Source organism: Colias philodice, chromosome 8 (assembly GCF_061535455.1).
Source record: "Colias philodice isolate Cphi_HAF_F1 chromosome 8, ilColPhil1 Martin Lab GWU primary, whole genome shotgun sequence".
NCBI classification, from domain to species: Eukaryota; Metazoa; Arthropoda; class Insecta; order Lepidoptera; family Pieridae; genus Colias; species Colias philodice.
Window position 1 is genome coordinate 5,977,852 of NC_143093.1, and position 23,953 is coordinate 6,001,804.

The following is a 23,953-nucleotide window of genomic DNA, read 5'->3' on the forward strand; positions in this document are numbered from 1 at the left end:
ACGTTAAAAACATGTGCTATAGAGCACTTACATGTGTTATTTATATCTTGATATTGTAATTGAATGTTATTAGATCAAGCGTTGGAGAATTACTCTATGGTAAAAATATACGTGAGTAGGCGTATTAAACATGGATTTGAATATCTAACAAAGTGTGTGATAATAATATTGTACAAATATTGAAAATAAAATATTGTAATATTGAGCGTAGAAGTTTTTTCGTGTAATGTGACCCTTTTAACTCTCTGAAACTTAATTGAAATAAAAATGCATTTTATTTATTAATTTCAGCTTTACATCAAAAACATCGTATAATATGATGTGCAAATAAAGGAACATTAAAATGTCAGTAATGTTTTTAATCGCACAAATGATGGATCATTTAATCAAAGCGTCGCTTACGAGATGAGTTGTTTGCTCATAGGCGATGTGACCTATTTCCCCTCTGTAAATATCTGGTTTTATAGGTGTTATGCCATATACGGCGTGTATTTATAAACAACATGTTTTATAGCTTCGTTTAATTATTTACCAAATGTGTACGACGTATGGGGATTGAGTTACTAGCAGTGTTTTTAGGCCATTATTTTTAAGCTTTGTTTGGGGCATTGTAACGTTTTAATTGTATAATTTGAAATATTTTTTACTGTGGTTTGAAAATTAATACAAATTTTTGGAAGAAATTGATGATTAATTTTCTCGAGCTTTTGTTATACATATAATGTACTATATGTAGTTCCTATTTATGTGTTGAGGGCGTTAGTAGGTTGAGATGAGGTCGGTGATAATAGTTGATTACATATTAGCCCGTTAATAAAGGTCAATTCATCAAACAGATGTATCAGTACGTCTTATTAATATCTAATGAATCCGGTTATATTCCTATACGTAGATACGTGAATTAGACTTAAGTTTTAAATACACTGACCTCATTATAAGGGTGTCCAGGGTAGCACACTCTACCCAGGAGCTGGTCGTCATGTGCCCAGGACTCCCTGGTGCCAGAGGGACACTCGTGGGTGCAACTGCCCGATGGCCAGACGAGCAGACGAGCGCATTTGATGCAACCGTCCGCTGAACATCGCACGCATTCTGATCCGCATCCTGTAATTAAAATGATAATTATATTTATCTTATATTATATGAAACGATATAATAATAGAACAAAGTAAGTAGGTTACCTTGTTTTAAATATTTACGAGAAGAAAGTCATCTTCTGTCGTCAGTTTGCGTTATATTTTGGTATGTTATTTCAGTAGTTTTACCGGAGTAATAACATACCCTTCCATATAAGATTTGCATACAGCATGAGATGCACAATGTAAAATTGAATAATATATGAATACAGAATAGTGAATTCCATCTTAGAACATTCTTAAAGTTGCCTCTTAAAGGCGTTCTCGAAAATTCTTGAAAATTGTAGAGTACATATTGTCATAACAATAAAGTCAAATATGTATTATATTATTCGTTTATAATTATTACGTCATTTATGATTTAATTTATATCACATTATATTATGTATTTGCATTATTATATGTTTTATAAAGTGACGAATTCATTAATCCTTTTGTTTAGTTTCAAGGCTCAAACAAAGGGGCCGAAATGTGGCGAGCCTTACAATCTAAACGATCAGTGAATCAAGGTGCCTTTCAATATAAAATTTATAGGTAGTTATTAATAACGTATTCAGCGCTTTAAGCACGATTCTCAAGATAAGCCAAGATTTTGTTAAATGTTAAATTTCACCGCACCCACGCCCTTAACAACCTACCCAATTCAAATTAATTATTTTGAACATATTTAATTTTCATAAGAGTATATTCAACATTTAGTTTGACAAAGTAAATATGTATGTATGATTCCATACTTTATAAAATACCTTTCCATCGTTTATAGTACCTGTAATTTTTTGTGATCTTTGCGTAATACTCGGGTGATATAAACAGATTGCAGGTAAATCGAATGATATGGATTATGTTCCCATTTATTTTCACAATTTTACCAGGAGATGTTTATGTATATCCCCAGATAAGATTATAATATGAATTTGAATTAAAGCCGAGAAGCTAAAAATGTACAAAGTTCCTAATTCCAGTTCGTATTGATTTGGAAGTTGGAGTCGCGATGAGTTCCAACATACATTTCATTGTGTTTAACACCTACATGATTATGTACATTAAAAAGAGTTGCGTGTATATCGCCACTAATCTTAATCTTATAAACGTCTATAGATTTGCGTTTCAAAACACAAACAAAAACTGTTTTTGAATCTAGAAGCCCGTTTATGGTCAAGCCGTTATCGCAAGCTTCTGGTGCGATAATGTATTGAATTATTATTATGCAAGCAACTCTATTTCAATACTTTCCAAAGGGAAAGCGAGCGCTGTGCGATTAGTGAGTGTCCAATTAACGGTACTTCAATCAAATAGTCTCTGTTATTTTGTGATTTGACTTTGAATTACGACTTTGCATTGTTTATGTGGGTGTGTTGGACCTTTTAGTGGTCAATATTTTACTATTAGATGCAGTATTTGACGTGTATTATTGTTGAAGAGATAGTTATTAGGTCGTTACATTTAACATACTTATTTTAAATTAAAATATACTGTTTAACATTTTGGATTCAGTGGTAAACACGTCCAAAATAATACGTAATAATGTGACCATGATAAACATTTGTACAAATAAGTAAATAAAATGTGCACCTCCATAAATTATTCACGTAATTTCATACAGTTGATTATATGTACGATATTAATTAATACCAGCTTTGTACTGTTGTGGAAATTAATTACTCAAAGCATAAAGAGCATTTATAAAATGGATATAATATCATCACGGTGTAATCCTTGCATCATATTATATTAGGTCACTAGTTTATTATGGTTTCTATGTTGAATAATTTATTATAAACGTTATATTTTTTATTCTTTATAAATTTATATTTATGAACGTTATGTTGCAATTGCCAGTTTAGAATAGAAATATGATTAATTATTATAAATAGAGAATTTTACTTTAGGCTGCCTTAAAATTGGGAGTAGTTTATATTTATTAGTCGCATTTGTTTGTTATACCGCATAGGAAGGAGGTCCCAACTTTTCAAATTCGATTTTTAGACAAAAAATACATATTTAATTCTTCGGGATGGTTTCAGATTGTTTCAGTCAAAATACAAACAGCAATGCTAAACGCAATATTATATTATGTCAGTTCATTATTTTCTCTTCGTACCGACAGTTCAATAATATGTATTAATGTTTTGTTGTTTAAATGTTTAGTCAGGATTAAGTATGTCGTAATTCTCCCTTATTTAATCTAGTTTTAGTTATTTTACCCAATGCGAGTAGAAGCATGTTCGCTTTAGTAATTTTCCGGGTATCATCGTCGCTTTTTCATTGTTTAGAGTTATATCTCTTTGTTTGTCATTCTTTCACGTTTTTATTGATGTAACAGGAAGGCAACGTGTAATCTGATCGTCAGCATCACACTGCTCATAGACCATAAGAATGGCCGTGGTGTTATTTAGTATAGTCTATAATGCTCTATTCCGCTATAAATTGAACGACAAAATATCAAGAAAGAATTATAACTACTTTCTGTCATTATTGAGTTTATTCTCATTAGTTTCAGTTGAAAACTGAATTTGAAATACATTTGGATAGCGTCGTCTGTACGTAAATTGTATTCTTACTCAAATTATCTATTTGTGCTATTTATTATAATGCTCTATTTCCAAATATAATTACTAAAAAAATCTATTATGAACAAAAACTTTCAGTAATATCATACACAGTCGTAGGAGTATAGTCTAAACTCTAAAGAATAAAAGGACATTATATAATGAGGATGTATAGAAAAACTCACTCGTATCATTAAGGGCTGGTGGCGCATCGGCCGGCTGAAGCTGCGCACGCGCCGCGCCCACCGTCAACAACACTAGCGCAGCCACCACGTGGCTCATCGCATTGTGCCCATGGCGTTCCTGGAATAAATAATTATTATTATATTTATGTAATACCTAAGGTATCTTTAGAACTATCCTACTAATTGTATTATAAATGCGAATTTTTGTAAGTATATATTATGTATAGATGTTTGTAACTCTATCACGCAAACACTTCTTAACCGATTCCAATGAAATTTGGTATGTAGGTAGCTGAAGACCCAGAATAAGATATAGGCTAGGCTTTTTATCCCGGAAATCCCAAGGGGACTAACTATACATGCAATGAAAAAGAAATACGTAGGGAATTTTATTTGGTTTGTAGGAACTTGTTATTGTAAGTTTTGAATCAAAAGTTTAAAAGCTTTAGATGGTTAATGATAAGAATGATAAATTAGACAGTTATTAAGTAGTTTAGGGCTATGCTGTATCATGTATGTTCTAATAGTTAGCAATTTTATGAAATCTATCTCTAGTTTTTATTTGCCTGAAAAACAGAAATGTATCAATTTATCCTATTATTAATATTATAAATGTGAAAGTTTGTAAGTATGGATGTATGGATGTTTGTTACTCTTTCACGCAAAAACTACTTAACCGATTACAATGAATTTTAGCAAACATATAGAGGGTAACTTGGATTAACACATAGGATAGGTTTTATCCCGGAAATCCCAAGGGAACGGGAACTATGCGGGTTTATCTTTGAAAATGCGGGCGAAGCCGCGGGCGGAAAGCTAGTTATATATAATACACAATTGACCTAATAATTTTGTAAGATACAAACAAAAAGTAAATCAATAGATATCAATTTAATTTTAAGCATTCCATCAGACTCTTCAAAAGAAATGAAAAGTGTAAACAAAAAGATGACGACGGCGTATGACGAAAATAATGGCATAGAAAAGTCCTCAGTACTGCCAATACCAAAAGCTAGGTTCCGGGAGGATTACGTCGTTATAACAATACACGCAAAGTGGGTCAGAGCTGATCGTCACCGGTGTGTCGGAATAACTGTAAGGACTGGTTTACAAATTAGTTGACATTGGCATTCGATGGCGGTTAAGCGAATTCTTTACGTGCCCACACATTTCGACGCTTTGTCATAGTCACCTTGGCAAATATCGAGTTTGCAAGCACAATGCTGTCAATGTTTAATAGAATTAAAGGCCAGCTAATACGTAGGTACTTAATAAGATTTAATAATAGTGTCTAAGGTTATGTTGTTGACGTCGTAGGGTGCTTACTGCTTAGGTAATGTCATAACTGTTTGTTAAAACCTTCTAATACCTACTATTAATTAGCTATACTAATGTAATTATTATAGGTAATGCAATTAAATAATTATATAAATTCAAATTAAAGGTACTGGTACAAGATAGGACATCAGACTGTATGATACGATGATATTTTTGTGAATAGTGTTTTCACAAAAGTAACATCGTAATAAGTAACAACTGACAAAGCATTGAAGATTTCAGTCTGGAATTACTAGATACTATCATCAGATACAACAAACCATGTTATCTGTAGGACCTAAAGGCTACACAATGTATTTAAGTATCTTGAAATAATTAGGTATTTAAAAGTTTAATACACTTTTTCTCTGTTAAAAATTCACTGTTAGGCCGTAATCCGTATGCGTATGATATGAATTTAAGCCTATCTTAATTAAATTTAAATGCTTAAAATATTCATGTTCTTTTTAACACAAATAGGATCGTGACGTGTATAGGTATATTAAGAAGAGCTGGAACGTCAACACATTTACACATTGCACATGTTAGGCCGGGAGATACTGACACAAAATTTCGGGTCATTTGTAACAGGATGGCGGTCTAGAGGGGTCTTAGTACGCAATGACAAAAAGAAAAATGATGGTCAGAACGCTGGTACCGGCGGACTAGTCGCGTGGGCGTTAGTCACACTCGTCGGATAAATAGCGAAAGTCCAACGATTTGTAACACAAAAATTTTAGAATTTACCGATAGCCCTTAAAAAAGATGTAGGCGGTAGTGTCATGCCATACAGTTACGATGTGACTTACAGTCCGCCATACCGACGTGAATGCGTTGATTTAAAAAAAACAATTCAACCATTTGTACCGGGCTCACTTTTGCACAGGTAACCATCGTCGTGCAGCCATTTACTAAAATCGCCATGCCATACTTTTCGGACGATTCCAAATGGTCGCCATACCGCGGAAAATCTGCAAATTTTTGAATTTTTTTTTTTCTCGCCAAACGATTTGTACCACCCTACATTTTTTTTTCAACAACTCCTGAATGATTATAAATAGAAGTGTGATAATGCCATACCTGTGGGAGGTGGTGAATGTGTATAAGATTTTTTTCTTATTGTAAGATTTTATTCGTAGTTTGAACGATTTGTAGCAGTATGGCACTAATTTTTCCCTCTATTAAAAGTATGGCAAATATAATAATGGTCACGTTGCATCATATACTTTCCAAAAATGCCGTACTGGTACAAATCGGCAATTCTTTTCATTTTTTTTTACGTCTTGGCTTAAGTCTTACAATCATCCGCCCCATGTTTGCAATCTGCGATATTTTTTTCTAGGTAGAATTGTATACAAACAAACAGAATATAATGATCCCATACTGTAAAAAATTATTTTACGTATTATACAGTCGTATTTTTGAAACGTGACGAATAAATTAATTTTCAAGTATGGCAGCACTTTTTCCCCCTACTAGAAGTATGGCAAATATAATAATGGTCACATTTTATCAAATACTCTCCAAAAATCCAAATGCAATACTGGTACAAATTGTTTGGCGAAAAAAAATTTTTTTTTGCAGATTTTCGGCGGTATGGTGGCCATTTGGAATCGTCCGAAAAGTATGGCATGGCGATTTTCGTAAATGTCTGCACGATGATGATTACCTGTGCAAAAGTTAGCCTGGTACAAATGTTTGAATTGTTTTTTTTTTTAATCAACGCATCGCGTCGGTATGGGGGGCTGTAAGTTACACCGGAAAAGTATGGCATGACACTACCGCCTACATCTTTTTTATGGGCTATCGGTGAATTCTAAAATTTTTGTGTTACAAATTGTTTGACTTTCGCTATTTATCCGATGAGTTCGACTAACGCCCACGCGACTAGTCCGCCGGTACCAGCGTTCTGAGTTCTGACCATCATTTTTCTTTTAGTCATTGCGTAATAAGACCTCTGTAGAACCGCCATTCTGTTACAAATGACCCGAAATTTTGTGTCAGTATCTCCCGGCCTATGTATGTGTCATATTTTGCAATTGTTTATAAATACAGGGTGATGTAATTGGTGTAGTACGAATATCTAAAAATCTATGAAGAATTTTGTGATACAGTAAATGGAAGAATTATAGACTATTTTACAGTATTTAATAAAATCATTTAATTTTTTGTTCATTTTCATTAGAAATGTCATTTTTTCTCACCAAGGTGGAAATTTGGATGATAAGGATCTTGTTAGAAAAATATAAATTTTGACTAAAATCGGCATTTTTTTTTCAAAAATCAAATTACTAATTAATAATCAGAGTTATCACATTATTAAAAAAAATAAGCCAAACTATACACAATTTTTACCTACTTGATGCAATCCTCAAAGATCATGGACATAGTGTATTGCGCCTTCCACCATACCATCCAGAACTCAACCCAATAGAGTTACTATGGGGCATAATTAAAGGGAAAGTAGCATCACAAAATGTGAACTTTAACTTGAAAACTGTGGAAGAATTATTTAGAAAGGAAGCAAATGCTATTAGTCTGGATATGTTTAGTGACGTTTGGAGAAAGACGCGAGAACATGAGGAAAAATATATTCAATTAGAACCAAAAGTAGATAATTACACTGACTCATTTATAATAACATTAAGAAATTCCGACAACGAAACATCGAGTTCTTCGAGCGATGAAAGTTACAGTGAAGTAGAAGAAGCAGTATCTATAGAGAAGAAGAAGAATAGATTCTTCTTCTTCTCTATAGATACTGCTTTCTGAATTGGTGGTAATTGTTAAAACTGTTAAACTGTTATGACGATTCAAAAGTGCTTCTAGAAGAAGTCTAATTGTATAAATGTTTGAGTTTGAGTTTAAAACCAATAGTGTGAAAATTATACAATAAACATGTAACACATATTTGTTAGCGCGTATTGGTAGGTATTACGTACTTACTACAAATATAATATTTCTTAGATATCTTTACTCGACCAAAGTCAGGAATTTAATTATTATTTGATAATTGAATGATTATTAATACTTTTATCCAATTGATTATTATTAGAATAAATAATTAACTTCATCAATTGATTTACTTTTAAATTATAATTTTACAGGTAAATTATGAGAGCTTTCATAAGTAATTATATTTGCATATATATATATATATATATATCTACAACGCACCCATTTTACAATTCAAGTCTAAAATGAAACTAGAGTCGCATTTATTTTTGAACATACTGTAAGTGAAATTGCATAAGTGTGAGTACTGTGAACATGCCAGCTTTCCCTAATTGACCGATATATCGTGACATAATACGGCGACTATGGCTATGGTATTCACGATTATGGCATTAGAAAACCGTTTCGCATTGTCTTACAGTCATTTGCTGTGTTATAAAAATTCTTAGCAAAGGGCACGTAATATAGCACAATGTTGATGAGGTTAGCTGATTGCTGTTTTACATAGAAGGATCTAGATTATGGACTATTTATTTATTTATTTATTTAAATACTTTATTGTACTGCCAACAAAAAAAATTACAAAAAGAAAACTTATACTAAAAGAAGACACAGCACAGATGGCGGCCTTATCACTTATAAGTGATTTCTTCCAGGCAACCAACTGATGATGGGATAACATAATAGAAAAAAAGGAGGTGGGTAAAAAGTATACGCAATAATTATGTAATATAAAACTAATAGAAAAAAAAAATATACTAATAAATATACTATAAATAATAAATAGATATAATAATAGATATCATATATATACATACGTATATACCTATAATTATATATACATACCATAAGTAAAATAAATACATACAATACATATCGTAATACATGTACATAATATAATATGTATAAAAAGGCAAATTACAGCGAAAGAGAGATCATGAGCTAAAATATACTATCCCGAGTCAAAAGCAAGATTCAAGTAATGATTCCTGACAAGGCTTTTGAATGTGGATAGCGTTTGGGCTTGTCTGATATTTATCGGCAAGGCATTCCAGAGTTTAATGGCAGTAACCGCAAAGGAATCGCCATAGAAGTGTGTGCGGTGAAAAGGAATGCCCAGAACAAGCCTATCCACAGAACGAAGAGAATAATTTTCACAATGCAGGAAGTTAAATTTATTTTTGAGATAGGAAGGGGTCTTAGGGTCAAAAAGGATACGATATAGTAGCTGCAAATAATGCACATTCCGGCGAAGACGGATTGGGAGCCACTTGAGCTTCTTGCGAAAGGAGGAGACGTGGTCGTATTTGCGAAGACCAAATACGAACCGGATACCGAAATTCTGAAGACGCTCAAGTTTGTCTAATTGCTCCACTGTTAAATCAGGAAAGCATGCATCAGCGTAATCAATAATGGGTAGGAGTAGGGATTGTGCTAGCATAATTTTTGTCGATATGGGTAGGAAGTTACGAAGACGCCGTAGAGAACTAGACGCAGCGTAAAATTTCCGACCAAGTTCCTGAATGTGATGGGACCAAGATAAAGTCTGATCCAAGTGAATACCTAGATTTTTTACATTCTTACTGTAGGGTATGATTACGCCGTGAATATTAATGGAAGGCAATATACCCCAGTCAACCTCAGAAAGTTGATAAGGACTACCGATAACGATAACCTGGCTCTTTGATGGATTCAACTTAAGGCCGAATTGATCGCACCAACTAACTATGTTAGCCAGTTCGTTATTAATAGAGCGAACAGCATGCGGTAGGTCATCAAGCGTTGACTGGACATATATCTGTAGATCGTCAGCAAACATATGGTAGGGAGAAGTTAATAGGGATGTGAGATTATTAATGAAAATGGCAAAGAGAAGAGGTGACAAGACGCCACCCTGTGGCACACCGGCGGAGACTGCGCACCAAGATGAATGTTTTTCATCAAGCAAAACACGCTGCCGCCGATCGCCCAGGTAACTTCGAAACCAGTCAAGAACTGTTGATGAAAAGTTAATAAGACGTAGCAAACTAAGCAGTATAGTATGATTTACAGTGTTAAAAGCATTGCTAAAATCCAGAAGTGCTAAAACTGTGAGTTGCTTGTTATCCATACCGTGGCGGATGTCATCAGTAACTTTGACAAGGGCAGTGGTCGTACTATGACCGGGACGGAAACCAGACTGATAAGGACTAAGGATATTATTAGTGTTGAGAAAGGTACTAAGCTGGGAGTGGATAAGACGCTCAAGTACTTTGGAAAGAAAGGGTAAGATGGAGATGGGTCGGAAATCAGATAAACTTAAAGGATTCGATTTTTTGGGAAGAGGGATGATATGAGCGTCCTTCCAGGCGCTAGGAAATGTTCCGGAGACAATTGAAAAATTTAGGATATGGGTGATGATGGGAATAATGATATCAAGGATAGGAATGATCATATTACGACTGATAAGATCAGTACCGATGGCATTCGACGATATGGACAGGATTGTCTTCTTAACGTCATCAACAGAACTTTGTTTAAAAATAAAGGGAGGAAAATCAGGAGTAGAAACGGTAGAGAGATTTTTGAGAGTAGAGGCATTTTTTACGGTATCGTTAGGAATAGATGAAGACGCAAAGTGTGAATTTAAATTGTCAATATTGATGTTGCAAGAAGGGAACGTATGGGAAGATTTACCAACTCCTAGAGATTTTAAAAATTTCCATATTTTAACAGGGTCGCCGTTTTCGACCGACTCATGAATATGGCGTCTTTGTGCATCCCTACACAATACGTTGCAACGATTACGGATAGTTTTATATTTGTCCTGCATCTCGGTTGATTTGGCCGTCTTCAGTTTAGTCTTTGCACGATGTTTTTTGCTAAGAAGAGATTTAAGTTCTGGCGAAAGCCAAGGGGCAGGAGTGTGCTTCTTCTTCACGGGCCTTAAAGGGGCATGCTTATCATACAAAGCAAGCATAATGTCATTAAATATGTTCACTTTTAGGTCCATTGTTTCAGCATCAAAAACTGCTTGCCAATCACATTCGGAGGCATCCAATTGAAGTTGGTCGTGGTCCATACCGGCAAAATTACGCAGCAGGATAGAGGTGGGTTTGAATTTAGGAGGACGGAGTTTATAGGATAAGTAGATGAGGTCGTGATAGGAAAATGCATCCGCGGAGCACTGACCATGCTTGGATACGGAAAGGGGGGAGGAGGTAATAATGATATCAAGGAGGGAAGGGCAGCAGCCGGGAGAGAAGTGGGTAGGATTAAGTGGTAGAATATGGAGATTGTGTGAATTTAGGAGAGAGTATAATTTCTTACTGCGGTGGTCGTCCTTAAGTAGGCATGTATTAAAGTCACCCATAAAAATAAGATGATTATACTCAGGAGTGAGGTCATCAAGGAGGAGGTCAAAGGAAGAGAAGTAATTATTGGTTAGGGAAGGGCTATAGAATACACCAAGGAGAATTTTGGAGTTAGGTAGTTGGACTTCGATGAGGAGATGTTCGGTAGTATTGTTAGGAGGGGGTTGGGAGGAAGATCGGATCAACTTGAAGGGGATGAAACTACGAAGATATATCGCAACTCCACCACCACCTCTGCCAATACGATCATTTCGGATAAGATGGAAACCAGGAAGGGAATAATTGGCTGATGGAAGGGAAGGCTTAAGCCATGATTCGGACACCAGGATAGCATGGATATTATTAGATACGAATGATGCAAGCATATCAGGAAAGTGAGCCGGAATGCTCTGTGCATTGATGTGAGTGACGTTAAAATTTTTGGGAACATCATTAAACAACGTAGGGAGGACAAGGGAAAGAGGAGAGGAAGCACTATGAAAACTATTCTCATCGCTGTTTAAAGAATCGAAAGACGTTGAATGACTGCAATCATGATACTCGGAATGCTCAGAACTAATATTAGACATTATAAAAAAAGTACTAATAAATAACAATAAAAATAAACTACTTAAAAATAATAATAAAATTTGAAACAAAAATAAATAAATATAAGATATAAAAATATATATATTATATATATACTAATTACAAATATTATAATATTACAGATACAAAAAACTATACTTAACACCTCGTACCCTCCGGAATTTAACTATACATCAATTTAATATACAATTCGTATTAATCATAGACCGGGAGATACTGACACAAAATTTCGAGTCATTTGTAACAGGATGGCGGTTCTACAGGGGTCTTAGTACGCAATGACAAAAAGAAAAACGATGGTGTGAACGCTGGTACCGGCGGCTTAGTCGCGTGGGCGTTAGTCGAACTCGTCGGAAAATAGCGAAAGTCAAACGATTTGTAACAGTATGGCACTTATTTTTCCTGTAAGTTTGAGGATCAACAAATATAAATACAAAATTTCAAAGATCTATGTGTTGGAAATCTTCACTTATATAAATTAATAATAAATTAAGTTTTCAAGTATGACAGCACTTTTTCCCCCTACTAGAAGTATGGCAAATATAATAATGGTCACATTTTATCAAATACTCTCCAAAAGTCCAAATGCAATACTGGTACAAAAAGTTTGGCGAAATAAAAATTTTTTGCTGATTTTCGGCGGTATGGCGACCATTTGGAATCGTCCGAAAAGTATGGCATGGCGATTTTCGTAAATGGCTGCACGACGATAGTTACCTGTGCAAAAGTTAGCCTGGTACAAATGGTTGAATAATTGTTTTATTTAAATCAACACATTCGCGTCGGTATGGCGGGCTGTAAGTCACACCGGAAAAGTATGGCATGACACTACCGCCTACTTCTTTTTTATGGGCTATCGGTAAATTCTAAAATTTTAGTGTTACAAATCGTTTGACTTTCGCTATTTTTCCGACGAGTTCGACAAACGCCCACGCGACTAAGCCACCGGTACCAGCGTTCACACCATCGTTTTTCTTTTTGTCATTGCGTACTAAGACCCCTGTAGAACCGCCATCCTTGTTACAAATGACTCGAAATTTTGTGTCAGTATCTCCCGGTCTATCACAATTCACAACACAAAAATAAAAAATATTTAAAACAAAAACAGTAGATCACAATCAATTTACACATGGCAAGTATATCTAACAAGGAATAATTAGACGTTTGACCTTATAATCTAAGCGTTTGACATACAGTTTACAAATGACAACTGACACTTGACAAATGACAATTACAAATGTTATCTGTAAACAACGAAAGTGAAAGAATTTAGCTTGGAGGTAGCAAAAATAGATTAAAGTAGAAGGTAGATTGGAAAATAATAGGAAAGTTATACATAACTATGAAATACGTCACAACAGTTTATGAAGGTCATAAATAAATAGTGTTTAAAGCAAGTTCTAGCCAAAAGTTAACAAAAATTACGCAATTTAAGAAAACAGAGAAGAGAATTGAAGTTGTGAAGGTCCTATGATGAGGAATACATAATACAATTGTGCACTACTTCCCTTTAACAATCCTTTTTGTACGAGATACTATTTTGCTATCTTTGGAAGGAATATTGGATACTGCAGTGATACCTGGATTAGGTTTATCGTTCTGAGCTGCCAAGATAGATTTAAAGTCAGCAATGTTCTCCACCCGATGACGAACACCTCCAGGTCCAATGACAAAAATATGCCCATTTCTTGTCCAGCATTTAGTGATGCCAAATTGTGACTATGTTAGTTAACAGATCTATCTATACATATAATAAAATCGTAGGAAAGTCAAAACTGTACATTGAATATTTTTTTAAAAGAATACATAATCCATGATCTATAATCGATATAGAAGCCAAAAACATAGTTTTTAGAATTTTTGTCTGTTTGTCTGTTTGTCTGTTTGTCTGTTTGTCTGTTTGTCTGTATGTTTGACCGAGCTAATCTCGAAAAGTACTGCATAGATTTACTTCAAATTTTGCATGAATATTCCTAAGAGGTCGGGTGAGGATAGTTTAAACATATTATCATGATATCACCTTCGGGGGAGGAGCTGTGAGCCTTTATTTTTCTTACATATTCCGTGTACTACGACAGCGTACAATCTAAAGACTCATGTTTAAATGTTGGTTTCGAGTAAGCCATGCTATTATCTAGCTTTACAAAATAAAAACTATGTCATTTACGTAATTTGGGCAGAGAAACAGTTTAATGAATTTAGTAGTATAAAGACAAATCTGAAACAGCGCCATCTATGAGATTTCGTAAAAATCAAATCAATTTACATGTTAACACTACTGAAAATACTATTGAAAATTAATAATTTAAATATAATCATGTTATTTATTTAACTCTTTAACCCATATCTTCCCTTCACTATAAGGTGCGCTTATATTTCGTGTGAATATACCTACTACATTTTTAAAAGTGAGGGTAGATGTTTATTATTTTAAGTCAAACTAGACACCATTATTAATCTCAGAGCAATATTACAATTAATCTAATATTGATTGTGTTCATTGGTTACATCTTTAAAATCTTCGTGTTTTATAAATTTATATAGAATAGAAAAAATTCGATCACGAGGCGGGACTCGAACCCACATAATTTCGTGATCGAATGTTTCTATTCTTTATAAATTAATATTTATAAAGCATTTGAATGTCATAAAACCAAAAATATCAAATTCAATCTTTGTGTTTTGTGAATTTTCACCATGCGTTCCCACAAAAGGTAAGTTGTTACTTTTATAGGTATTTATTATTTATAATGATAGCAATTCATGTTTTTTAAAGTGAAACTTTTATTACATCGTCTCAAACTTTTTGGTCTGTGTAGCGCATGTCGTGTGACGGTCGAACCGTACGATAATTATCGTACAAATACGATAATTTTGTGCCTAAGTTTCACTTTTACCGTGGTTTCATAAAACCACACAACATTTTTATTGGTTTTATAAAGGTTTTATATTACACTTTTAGAATGAAATAATAAAATGATGAATTCTTTTTGACTTTTACAAGATTTTGAGGTGCGTTGGGAACAGTAGTTTGTTGATAAAATTTTATTTGTAAGTAGCTTTTTTTATAGATTTACAGTTAACTTTTGATTTTTTATTTACAGATTCAATGTTCATAAAATTATATCGCCTTTGGAAGACGATTTCTGCTGACAATTTTACAACACCACTTGAAAATTGATGATTTGATGATGAAGATAGTGGCAGCGAGGATTAAGTGGAAATTAGTAATCATCCGCTTCGTCAATTTTTGACTGAAGTTAATGTCCAACGTATGGTTCAATCATTGGAAGTATCTCGGGTAATTTTGGAGGATATTTTTCAGGAAGGAGAGAAGGGGCAGCCAACCACATATCAAAGTACTACGTTTTAGTACCGAAAAAAATGTTATTGCCAAATGAAACATAGATTATGCACTCACAACTGTACAAGTTATGATTTTTATTCTGACTTTGCTGTTATCTGATTATAATATTTATCGTTATGGCTATCGACCGTACTGGGATGAGAGTACATGATATACTCATCATCCAGGATTGCATAGAGCATTTTCACACTGAAAAAGATGTTTTCTTTGAATCGTAGTTGCTTCATTTATTTATTTTTAATCATTTTACATAATATGTTTTATATTTGCCCATTTTCATTATATTTTATAAATAAAATGGAACCAACATAACTTTGTTGTGTATCATTTCTCTATTAATAACCCGTAGGCATATTTTCCAAGCGCCCCATTTAAGCTGCGGTCCTGAAATTTTAATGTATACTTTTGCCTAATATAAGCTCAAGCTCATTTTTAGATGAAAATAACAAAGAGAACTTATTTATTAAAATTTAGTAGATAAAAGAAATTATGTTACGATTTTATAAGAAAACACAGTATATTTATTAGGCGGCGGTGATTTTCCAGGCAAAAGATATTCATCAGCTCAATAAAATTGAATAGTACCTATGTTGTTAGTTATTCTTTAAATTCACAGATTGTAATGATCATTTCCGCATGCAAGTTGTATCGTAGTTTAGATATATCATAGTTTTGACACATTAAAGTTCCAACAAAACCCTTAAATTTTTGAGCAGAGTTGAGCAAGATAATTTAAAAAATGTGTGTTAAGTATTATAGAAAAGGTTAGTTCGTTGATAATTATTATTTCTTCATCATTTACATGTTGTTAAATGTTAGTAAAAATAAACTTTGACTGTTAATACTTTTGTTCAGTATTTACCTGTATGATTATTGCTTGGTAATTAATATGTATATTTTCATGTCGTATAGCTAATTATAAACATAAGTGTGATGTGAAACTAGCTGGATTTATTTTTACACACTCACAGCCATATATTTTATATTAAAATAGTGTTAATAGTGTAAATCATAATATTTTTTCACAATTAAAAATATTTCCTTTTTTCTGATGGTATTGGCATCGAATTAAACCGCGCTGTCGTTTCGTTCACTAAAAGTGATGTTATGAGGACCGAATATGTAGCCGCCTCAACTTACGGAAACGAGAGTAACCTGCGTTGTCTGTTAGTTATTGTATAGTCGAATTTAACGTTACATGGATCTGATAAAATCAAATCTGTACATGAAATATATTTCCTAAATAACTATCACGGGGTGATTAGGGATCGACACTGATGCCAACGAAGCCAACAGTAAAATTTTTGTCCGTCTGTCTGTCCGTATAACCGTTATAGAAACAAAAACTACTCGACGGATTTAAACGAAACTTGGTACAATTATTTTACATATTCCTGAGCAGAGCAGTAAAAGTAGAGTTAAAGCTACACAGAAATCATATTGTATGAAAGAAATAATGTTCTCCTTATTATGTAAAAAATATCTCCCGACATCATAAATGTATATCTTTTATGGTTGACTCACAATAACACGTGTAACTTCCGATAGCTTAGGAGTTCGAAGCTTTCTGATTATATTTGTCTATAACACTCTCAGTCCGTTTCAACTCAATTTTTATTTTCATGCATCAGTGCCACCTAAAAAATCTTTATCTCGAAAATCGAGCAAAGCTAAGAAAATGAGAAGTAAGAGTTCTCAAGAATCGTTAGAGGTAAGAGGCTTACTATAGGCCGAAAACAACATGTGTTATGCCGAGAACCTGAAACCGCTTCACAACGAGAATTGCGGCTCACAGCTGACCGCGAACGGCATGTACTATCCCGTGAGACCGAAACCTTCACTGAGAGGGTATAATGTCTCACAGCTGATCACGGCCGTCATATTTTATCTCGAGAATCTGAAACTTTTACTCAATATGAAGACCGTTTGACAAATGATAGGGTGCACCATAATATTATTCGATCTCTTGAAGATGAACATGAGCATAAGCAATGACTAGAGTAAGGACGCGAATATTACAATTAATTGAGACAAAAACTATTAATAGGTTTGTTTAATGAAAGATTAAGAATTGAAACTATTCGGTCTCTGGAAACGGACGAATAGCGAGAGGCCCCTCTTACTGCAGACAGATTTCGACATAGTCTTAATGACTTAGATTAGAAGTAAACATAGAAGATCAATCTACGAATTCGGTGGTGGGGTCCGACAAATATAAAAGTGGGTTTGCTTATAACCTCACAATTGATTACAGATCATCTTCTGTATAGGCGATATTAACGTAGTATGTTATTTTTGTAATGCTTTAAAGTGGAGTAAGGACAATTTTAGAACATGTTTCATCAGGTTAATTCGTATGTATGCAGTTTTAAATCGACATTAGAAGCTTTTCCTCAAGATGGTGAATGGTGATATTAATATAAAATTGTTATAAATGCCGATAGACGGACGTCTATCGGCACTCAGGAACTTCCTGGGCGTGTTATAACGCCCAGGCCACAGTATTACAATTTTTTATACAGCAGGGCGACGAATGTATTTTCGCATAGCAACGGAGGGGAGCAACTCGCGGGGGGTCAAGTGACGCGGGCCACGTACCATTAACATGCTTAGTTTGTGGTACCGAGCGCGAAAGAAAGTCATCGTGTTTTTGTTTTGTTACTATGTAAACTAACGTAATTTAATACTTAGGTACAATATATTCTATAACGGTGCGCTCAAACTGTTAATCTACATTTAATTTAGATTATTATTTGAAATACTAAGTAATGTAGAATTTAAATCACATTCATTCATGTTTTCCTCAGATTTTCGATTTCCTCCGATTTTAAGATTTTCTTATCAGTGTTCAATTTTAATTTAGTTAAATTTTATAAGAGACAATTAAGAACATTCAAAAATAAAGTGTCACGTATTTTTTTAAACGACGAATGACGAAAAACGACGTAATCGCGGACGAAGTCGCGGGCAACAGCTAGTACATATAATAAAATCGTAGGAAAGTCAAAACTGTACATTGAATATTTTTTTAAAAGAATACATAATCCATGATCTATAATCGATATAGAAGCCAAAAATATAGTTTTTAGAATTTTTGTCTGTTTGTCTGTTTGTCTGTTTGTCTGTTTGTCTGTATGTTTGTCCGAGCTAATCTCGAAAAGTACTGCATAGATTGACTTCAAATTTTGCATGAATATTACTAACAGGTCGTGTGAGGTTTTTTTAAACATATTATCATGCTATCACCTCCGGGGGAGGAGCTGTGAACCTTTACTTTTCTTACGTATTCCGTGTACTACGACAGCGTACAATCTAAAGACTCATGTTTAAATGTTGTTTTTGAGTAAGCCATGCTATTATCTAGCTTTACACTATAAAAACTACGTCATTTACGTAATTTGGGCAGAGAAACTGTTTAATGAATCTTAGTACTATAAAGACAAATTTGATTCAGCGCCATCTATGAGATTTCGTAAAAATCAAATCAATTTACATGTTAACACTACTGAACCCAATGTTAAAAATTAATAATTTAAATATAATTATGTTATTTATTTATTTAACTCTTTAACCCATAATAAATCTTCCCTTCCCTATAAGGTGCGCTTATATAATTCGTGTGAATATACTACATTTTTAAAAGTGAGGGTAGATGTATATTATTTTAAGTCAAACTAGACACCATTACAGTTAATCTAATATTGATTGTGTTCATTGGTTACATTTTTAAAAATCTTCGTGTTTTAATAATTCGATCACGAGGCGGGACTCTAATACAAAAAGGTTAGTTCGTTGATAATTATTATTCCTTCATCATTTACATGTTGTTAGTAAAAATATACTTTGACTGTTAATACTTTTGTTCAGTATTTATCTGTATGATTATTGCTTGGTAATTAATATATTTTCATGTCGTATACCTAATTATAAACATAAGTGTGATGTGAAACTAGCTGGATTTATTTTTACATACTCACGGTCTTATATTTTGTGTTAATGTTAAAATAGTATTAATAGTGTAAATCATAATATTTTTTCAAAGTTAAAAATATTTCCTTTTTTCTGATGGTGTTGCCATCGAATTAAACCGCGCTGTCGTTTCGTTCACAAAAAGTCATGTTATTAGGACCGAATATGTAGCCACCTCAACTTACGGAAACGAGAGTAACCTGCGTTGTCTGTTAGTTATTATATAGTCGAATTTAACGTTACATGGAAATTGGAATCTAAATATATGTATACCTACTTATATTAAATCTGTAGAGGTCAATTCTGCACATGAAATATATTTCCTAAATAACTATCACGAGGTGATTAGAGATCGACATCGACGTCAAAAATGTTTGTCCGTCTGTCTGTCTGTATAACCGTTATAGAAACAAAAACTACTCGACGGATTTAAACGAAACTTGGTACAATTATTTTTCATATTCGTGAGCAGAGCAGCAACTCCATTTTTAAGCTTTCGTCGCGTGTGCGTTCTTAATGCGTGTATCTTAATGGTTAAAGCTACACAGAAATCAAGTATGAAAGAAATGTTCTCCATATTATATAAAAAATATCTCCCGACATCATAAATGTCTATCTTTTATGGTTGAGCTTAGGAGTTCAAAGCTTTCTGATTATATTTGTCTACTAGCTGTCCCCGCGACTTCGTTCGCGTGGAATAGTGACTATGGGACCTATGACCATGGGCTCAGGGTGGGGCAACAATAAAAAATCATTTTTATTTTCATGCTCCCACTCCCGCGCCCACTCGCACTCCCACGCCATATGCCACGTTCAGTCCCAATCCCACGCCCACGCCCACTCCCCTTCACAATTAGTACCTACCAGATCAAAGCCAGGGTAAGCGCCCCACCCAGCCCCACCGTGGCTACGCCCATGCTGAATTACTACTTAACATGCAATTATTGAGTAAATACGTACAACCATACTGTACTGTTGTACTACCATAAATAATTAAAAGAATTGTTATTAAAATTTCTTACTAAACTGAGCTAAAAAACTTACGTACCAAATTATTAAAGAAAATCAAGAAATGAAATGCCTAACCTATACCAAATAGTTACTACATATTGTAATTAAAAATTATGATTAGTATATAATATCGAAAATCAAAAAAGAAATGCCTAACTAATTCTACGTAAAATTTCTTTTAAATTATGTCATATTATTTTTTAGGAACCAGGGGGGGGGGAGAGGAGCAAATTCTATTTCCTTCCTTTCTTAAACGGATGTTTTTAATAATCTATGGTGTAGCCAGTAGCCACTGATCAGCTTAATCGATACTCAGTTTTTATCAAATCCAGAAACAAATCCAAATTAGATCTTTCCTGTCTCACGCACGTAACTAAAGGCTGAAGAGAGAGAGAGCACGTAACTAAACCGTTTAGACGAAGAAAAGTGTATAGAAAAAGGAATAAATAATTTCATAAACTTCCCGACGATCTTTAAAAATAAATTATAACTTTCATTTTTTTCATTCCCACTTTTACCCCTATGTAGGTATAATAAGTGGATGAACCAATTTTGATACACTTTATCTAAGAACCAGCGTCGGAAAATATTCTGCCTAACAAAAAAAACCGCATCTAATTCGGTTTACCTGTTAGCCAGCTACGGTGCCATAGACAGACACACACACACACACAGAAATACATAGCGGTCAAACACATAACACCAGTCTTTTTGCGTCGGGGGTTAAAAATATAATACGACATAATTTAAAGGACATTTTATGTGGAAAATTTACCTATACACCAGGGTAGATAATTTTTGAAACAAAAAAAAATCGCAGTAGGATGAAACCCATTAGAAAAGGATATGATAAAAATGTAAGGAAAAATAAATTACGGTCAATCGGAGTTCGGGAAGTGGGAGGGGGGGAGCTTTTAAGAGAAAAAAATGGTTTCTCTCGATTTCTCGATAATAATAACACCTGCTAATTTTTTTCTACATATTTTAATTGTACAGACATCACTTTTCCACAATTTTATTATATGTATTGATGATGATGATTGAGATTATAACACTCTTAGTCCGTTTTAATTTTTATTCACCCGCATCAGTGCCACCTAAAAAATCTTTATATATCGAAATTCGAGCAAAGTTAAGAAAATGAGAAATAAGAGTTCTCAAGGATCGTTAGAGATAAGAGGCTTACTATTGACCGAAAACAACATGTGTTATGCCGAACCTGAAACCGCTTCACAACGAGAATTGCGGCTCACAGCTGACCGCGAACGGCATGTACTATCCTGTGAGACCGAAACCTTCACTGAGGGTATATATAACGTCTCACAGCTGATCGCAAATGGCATATTGTACTATCCCGTGAGACCGAAACCCTCACTGAGAGGGAATTACGTCTCACAGCTGATCACGATCGTCATATTTTATCTCGAGAATTCTGAAACTTTTACTCAATATGAAGACCGTTTGACAAATAATAGGGTGCACCATAATATTATTCGATCTCTCGAAGATGAACATGAGCATAAGCAATGACTAGAGTAGGGACGCGAATATTACCATTATTTGAGACAAGAACGATTAATAAGTTTGTTTAATGAAAGATTAAGAATTGAAACTATTGGTCTCTTTAAACGGACGAATAGCGAGAGGCCCGTCTTATTGCAGACAGATTTCGACATAGTCTTAATGACTTAGAAACATAGAAGATCAATCTACAAATTCGGTGGTGTGGTCCGACAAAATAATATAAAAGTGGGTTTGCTTATAACCTCACAATTGATTACAGATCATCTTCTGTATAGGCGATATTAACGTAGTATGTTCTTTTTGTAATGCTTTAAAGTGGAGTAAGGAGTCGGCTTTCGTTTGAAGATACGCCGGAACCTTTGAAATCACTACTTTTAAGTTTTAGAGGAACATGTGCAATCTAAACAGTTCTTAGACAATATTAGCTCTTATAGTATTGCGTTTTAAATGATCCTTTGGTGCTCAACAATTATCAGATGCTCCTTTCATTCTTACTTTTAAGATACAAGGTCAAGTTTATCATTTGATAGGATCCCTTTTGCCTGAAGGCCAACCTAAGTTTCTTTAAATATATTTTGTATTCGACTACGACGAATAATCGAATACAAGAAATCAATATTTCTCGAATTTAAAACTGAACTCATTTCACAATTTTAGAACATGTTAATTCATCAGGTTAATCCGTATATATGCGTTTTAAATCGACATTAGAAGCTTTTCCTCAAGATGGTGATATTAATATAAAATTGGTATAAATGCCGATAGACGGAAGTCTATCAGCACTCAGGAATTCCCTGAGCGTGTTATAACGCCCAGGCCGCAGTATTACAATTTTTCCTACAGTAGGGCGACGAATGTATTTTCGCATAGCAACGGAGGGGAACTCGTGGGGGGTAAAGTGACGCGGGCCACGTACCACAAACATGTTTAGTTTGTGGTACCGAGCGCGAAAGAAAGTCATCGTGTTTTTAGTAAAGTTACTATGTAAACTAACGTAATTTATTACTTAGGTACATATTCTATAATGGTGCGCTCAAACTTATTTAATTAAAATAATAATCTAAATTAAATGTAGATTAACCTACATTTAATTTAGATTATTATTTTAATTACTAAGAAATGTAGAATTTAAATCACATTCATTCATGTTTTCCTCAGATATTCGATGTCTATGATTTTCGATGATTTTAAGATTTTCTTATCAGAGTATTCAATTTTAATGTAGTTAAATTTTATAAGAGACAATTAAGAACATTCAAAAATAAAGTGTCACGTATTTTTTTTAAACGACGAATGACGAAAAACGACCGAATCGCGGACGAAGTCGCGGGCAACAGCTAGTAATATAATACAATGTTTATAGTTATAACTTGGTCGTAGAAAATATAATAACGTGTATTGTATATTTTGTTCGTGGAAGGTTATGTTATATTTTAATTACGTAGATATTATATTAATGTTTATTGGTTTTATCACGTACAATTTTTATATTCGATATTGCAAATTTAAATTATTCTACTGAGCTATTCTATGATGTATAGGTACGACTATTCTATTAAACTGTTAGGAGCGATGAAGTGAGAAGTTGTCAACAAAGTAAATCAGGAAGTAACAGTATTGCGCCTCCAGTTATGTAAATAGAGATTTTCTGAACGACACACTAAACTTACTATACTGGGTTCTTCTTCTTTGTCGATTCACTCTTGGCAGAGTGGTCGTGGTCACGTTGAGACGTCCACATCGGTGGTAGAGGCGGACACAGCTTTCCGCACGATCTCCCGCCATCTCTTCCTGTTACTAGACTGTCTGGCGCAGTCTGATACGCGAATTCCTACAGCAGATTTCACTTGGTCGGTCCAGCGCATTGGTGACCTGCCGCGCGATCTGATTCCTTCCACCTTTCCTTGTACTACTAGCCGCTCAATACTGGGTTATATAAAACTTAATCGATATAAATGATTTTAAATGACGAAATAATGGTAGTGATTTAATCTTGATC

At 34.0% G+C, this 23,953-nt stretch overlaps 1 protein-coding gene across 2 annotated transcripts in view; it reads right to left on the reverse strand.

Moving 5' to 3' along the window:
- T48 (FU domain-containing protein T48) overlaps positions 1-23,953 on the reverse strand; it is a 33,146-nt gene that overhangs the window by 4,634 nt on the left and 4,559 nt on the right. For both annotated transcript variants that reach the window (XM_089698308.1, XM_089698307.1), the window contains exons 2-3: positions 3,871-3,988; positions 929-1,104 (exon numbers count right to left, since the gene is read on the reverse strand). In XM_089698308.1, coding sequence (XP_089554434.1) covers positions 929-1,104; positions 3,871-3,967 — 273 coding nt within the window. In that variant the 5' untranslated portion in view covers positions 3,968-3,988. The remainder of the gene's footprint in view (positions 1-928; positions 1,105-3,870; positions 3,989-23,953) is intronic.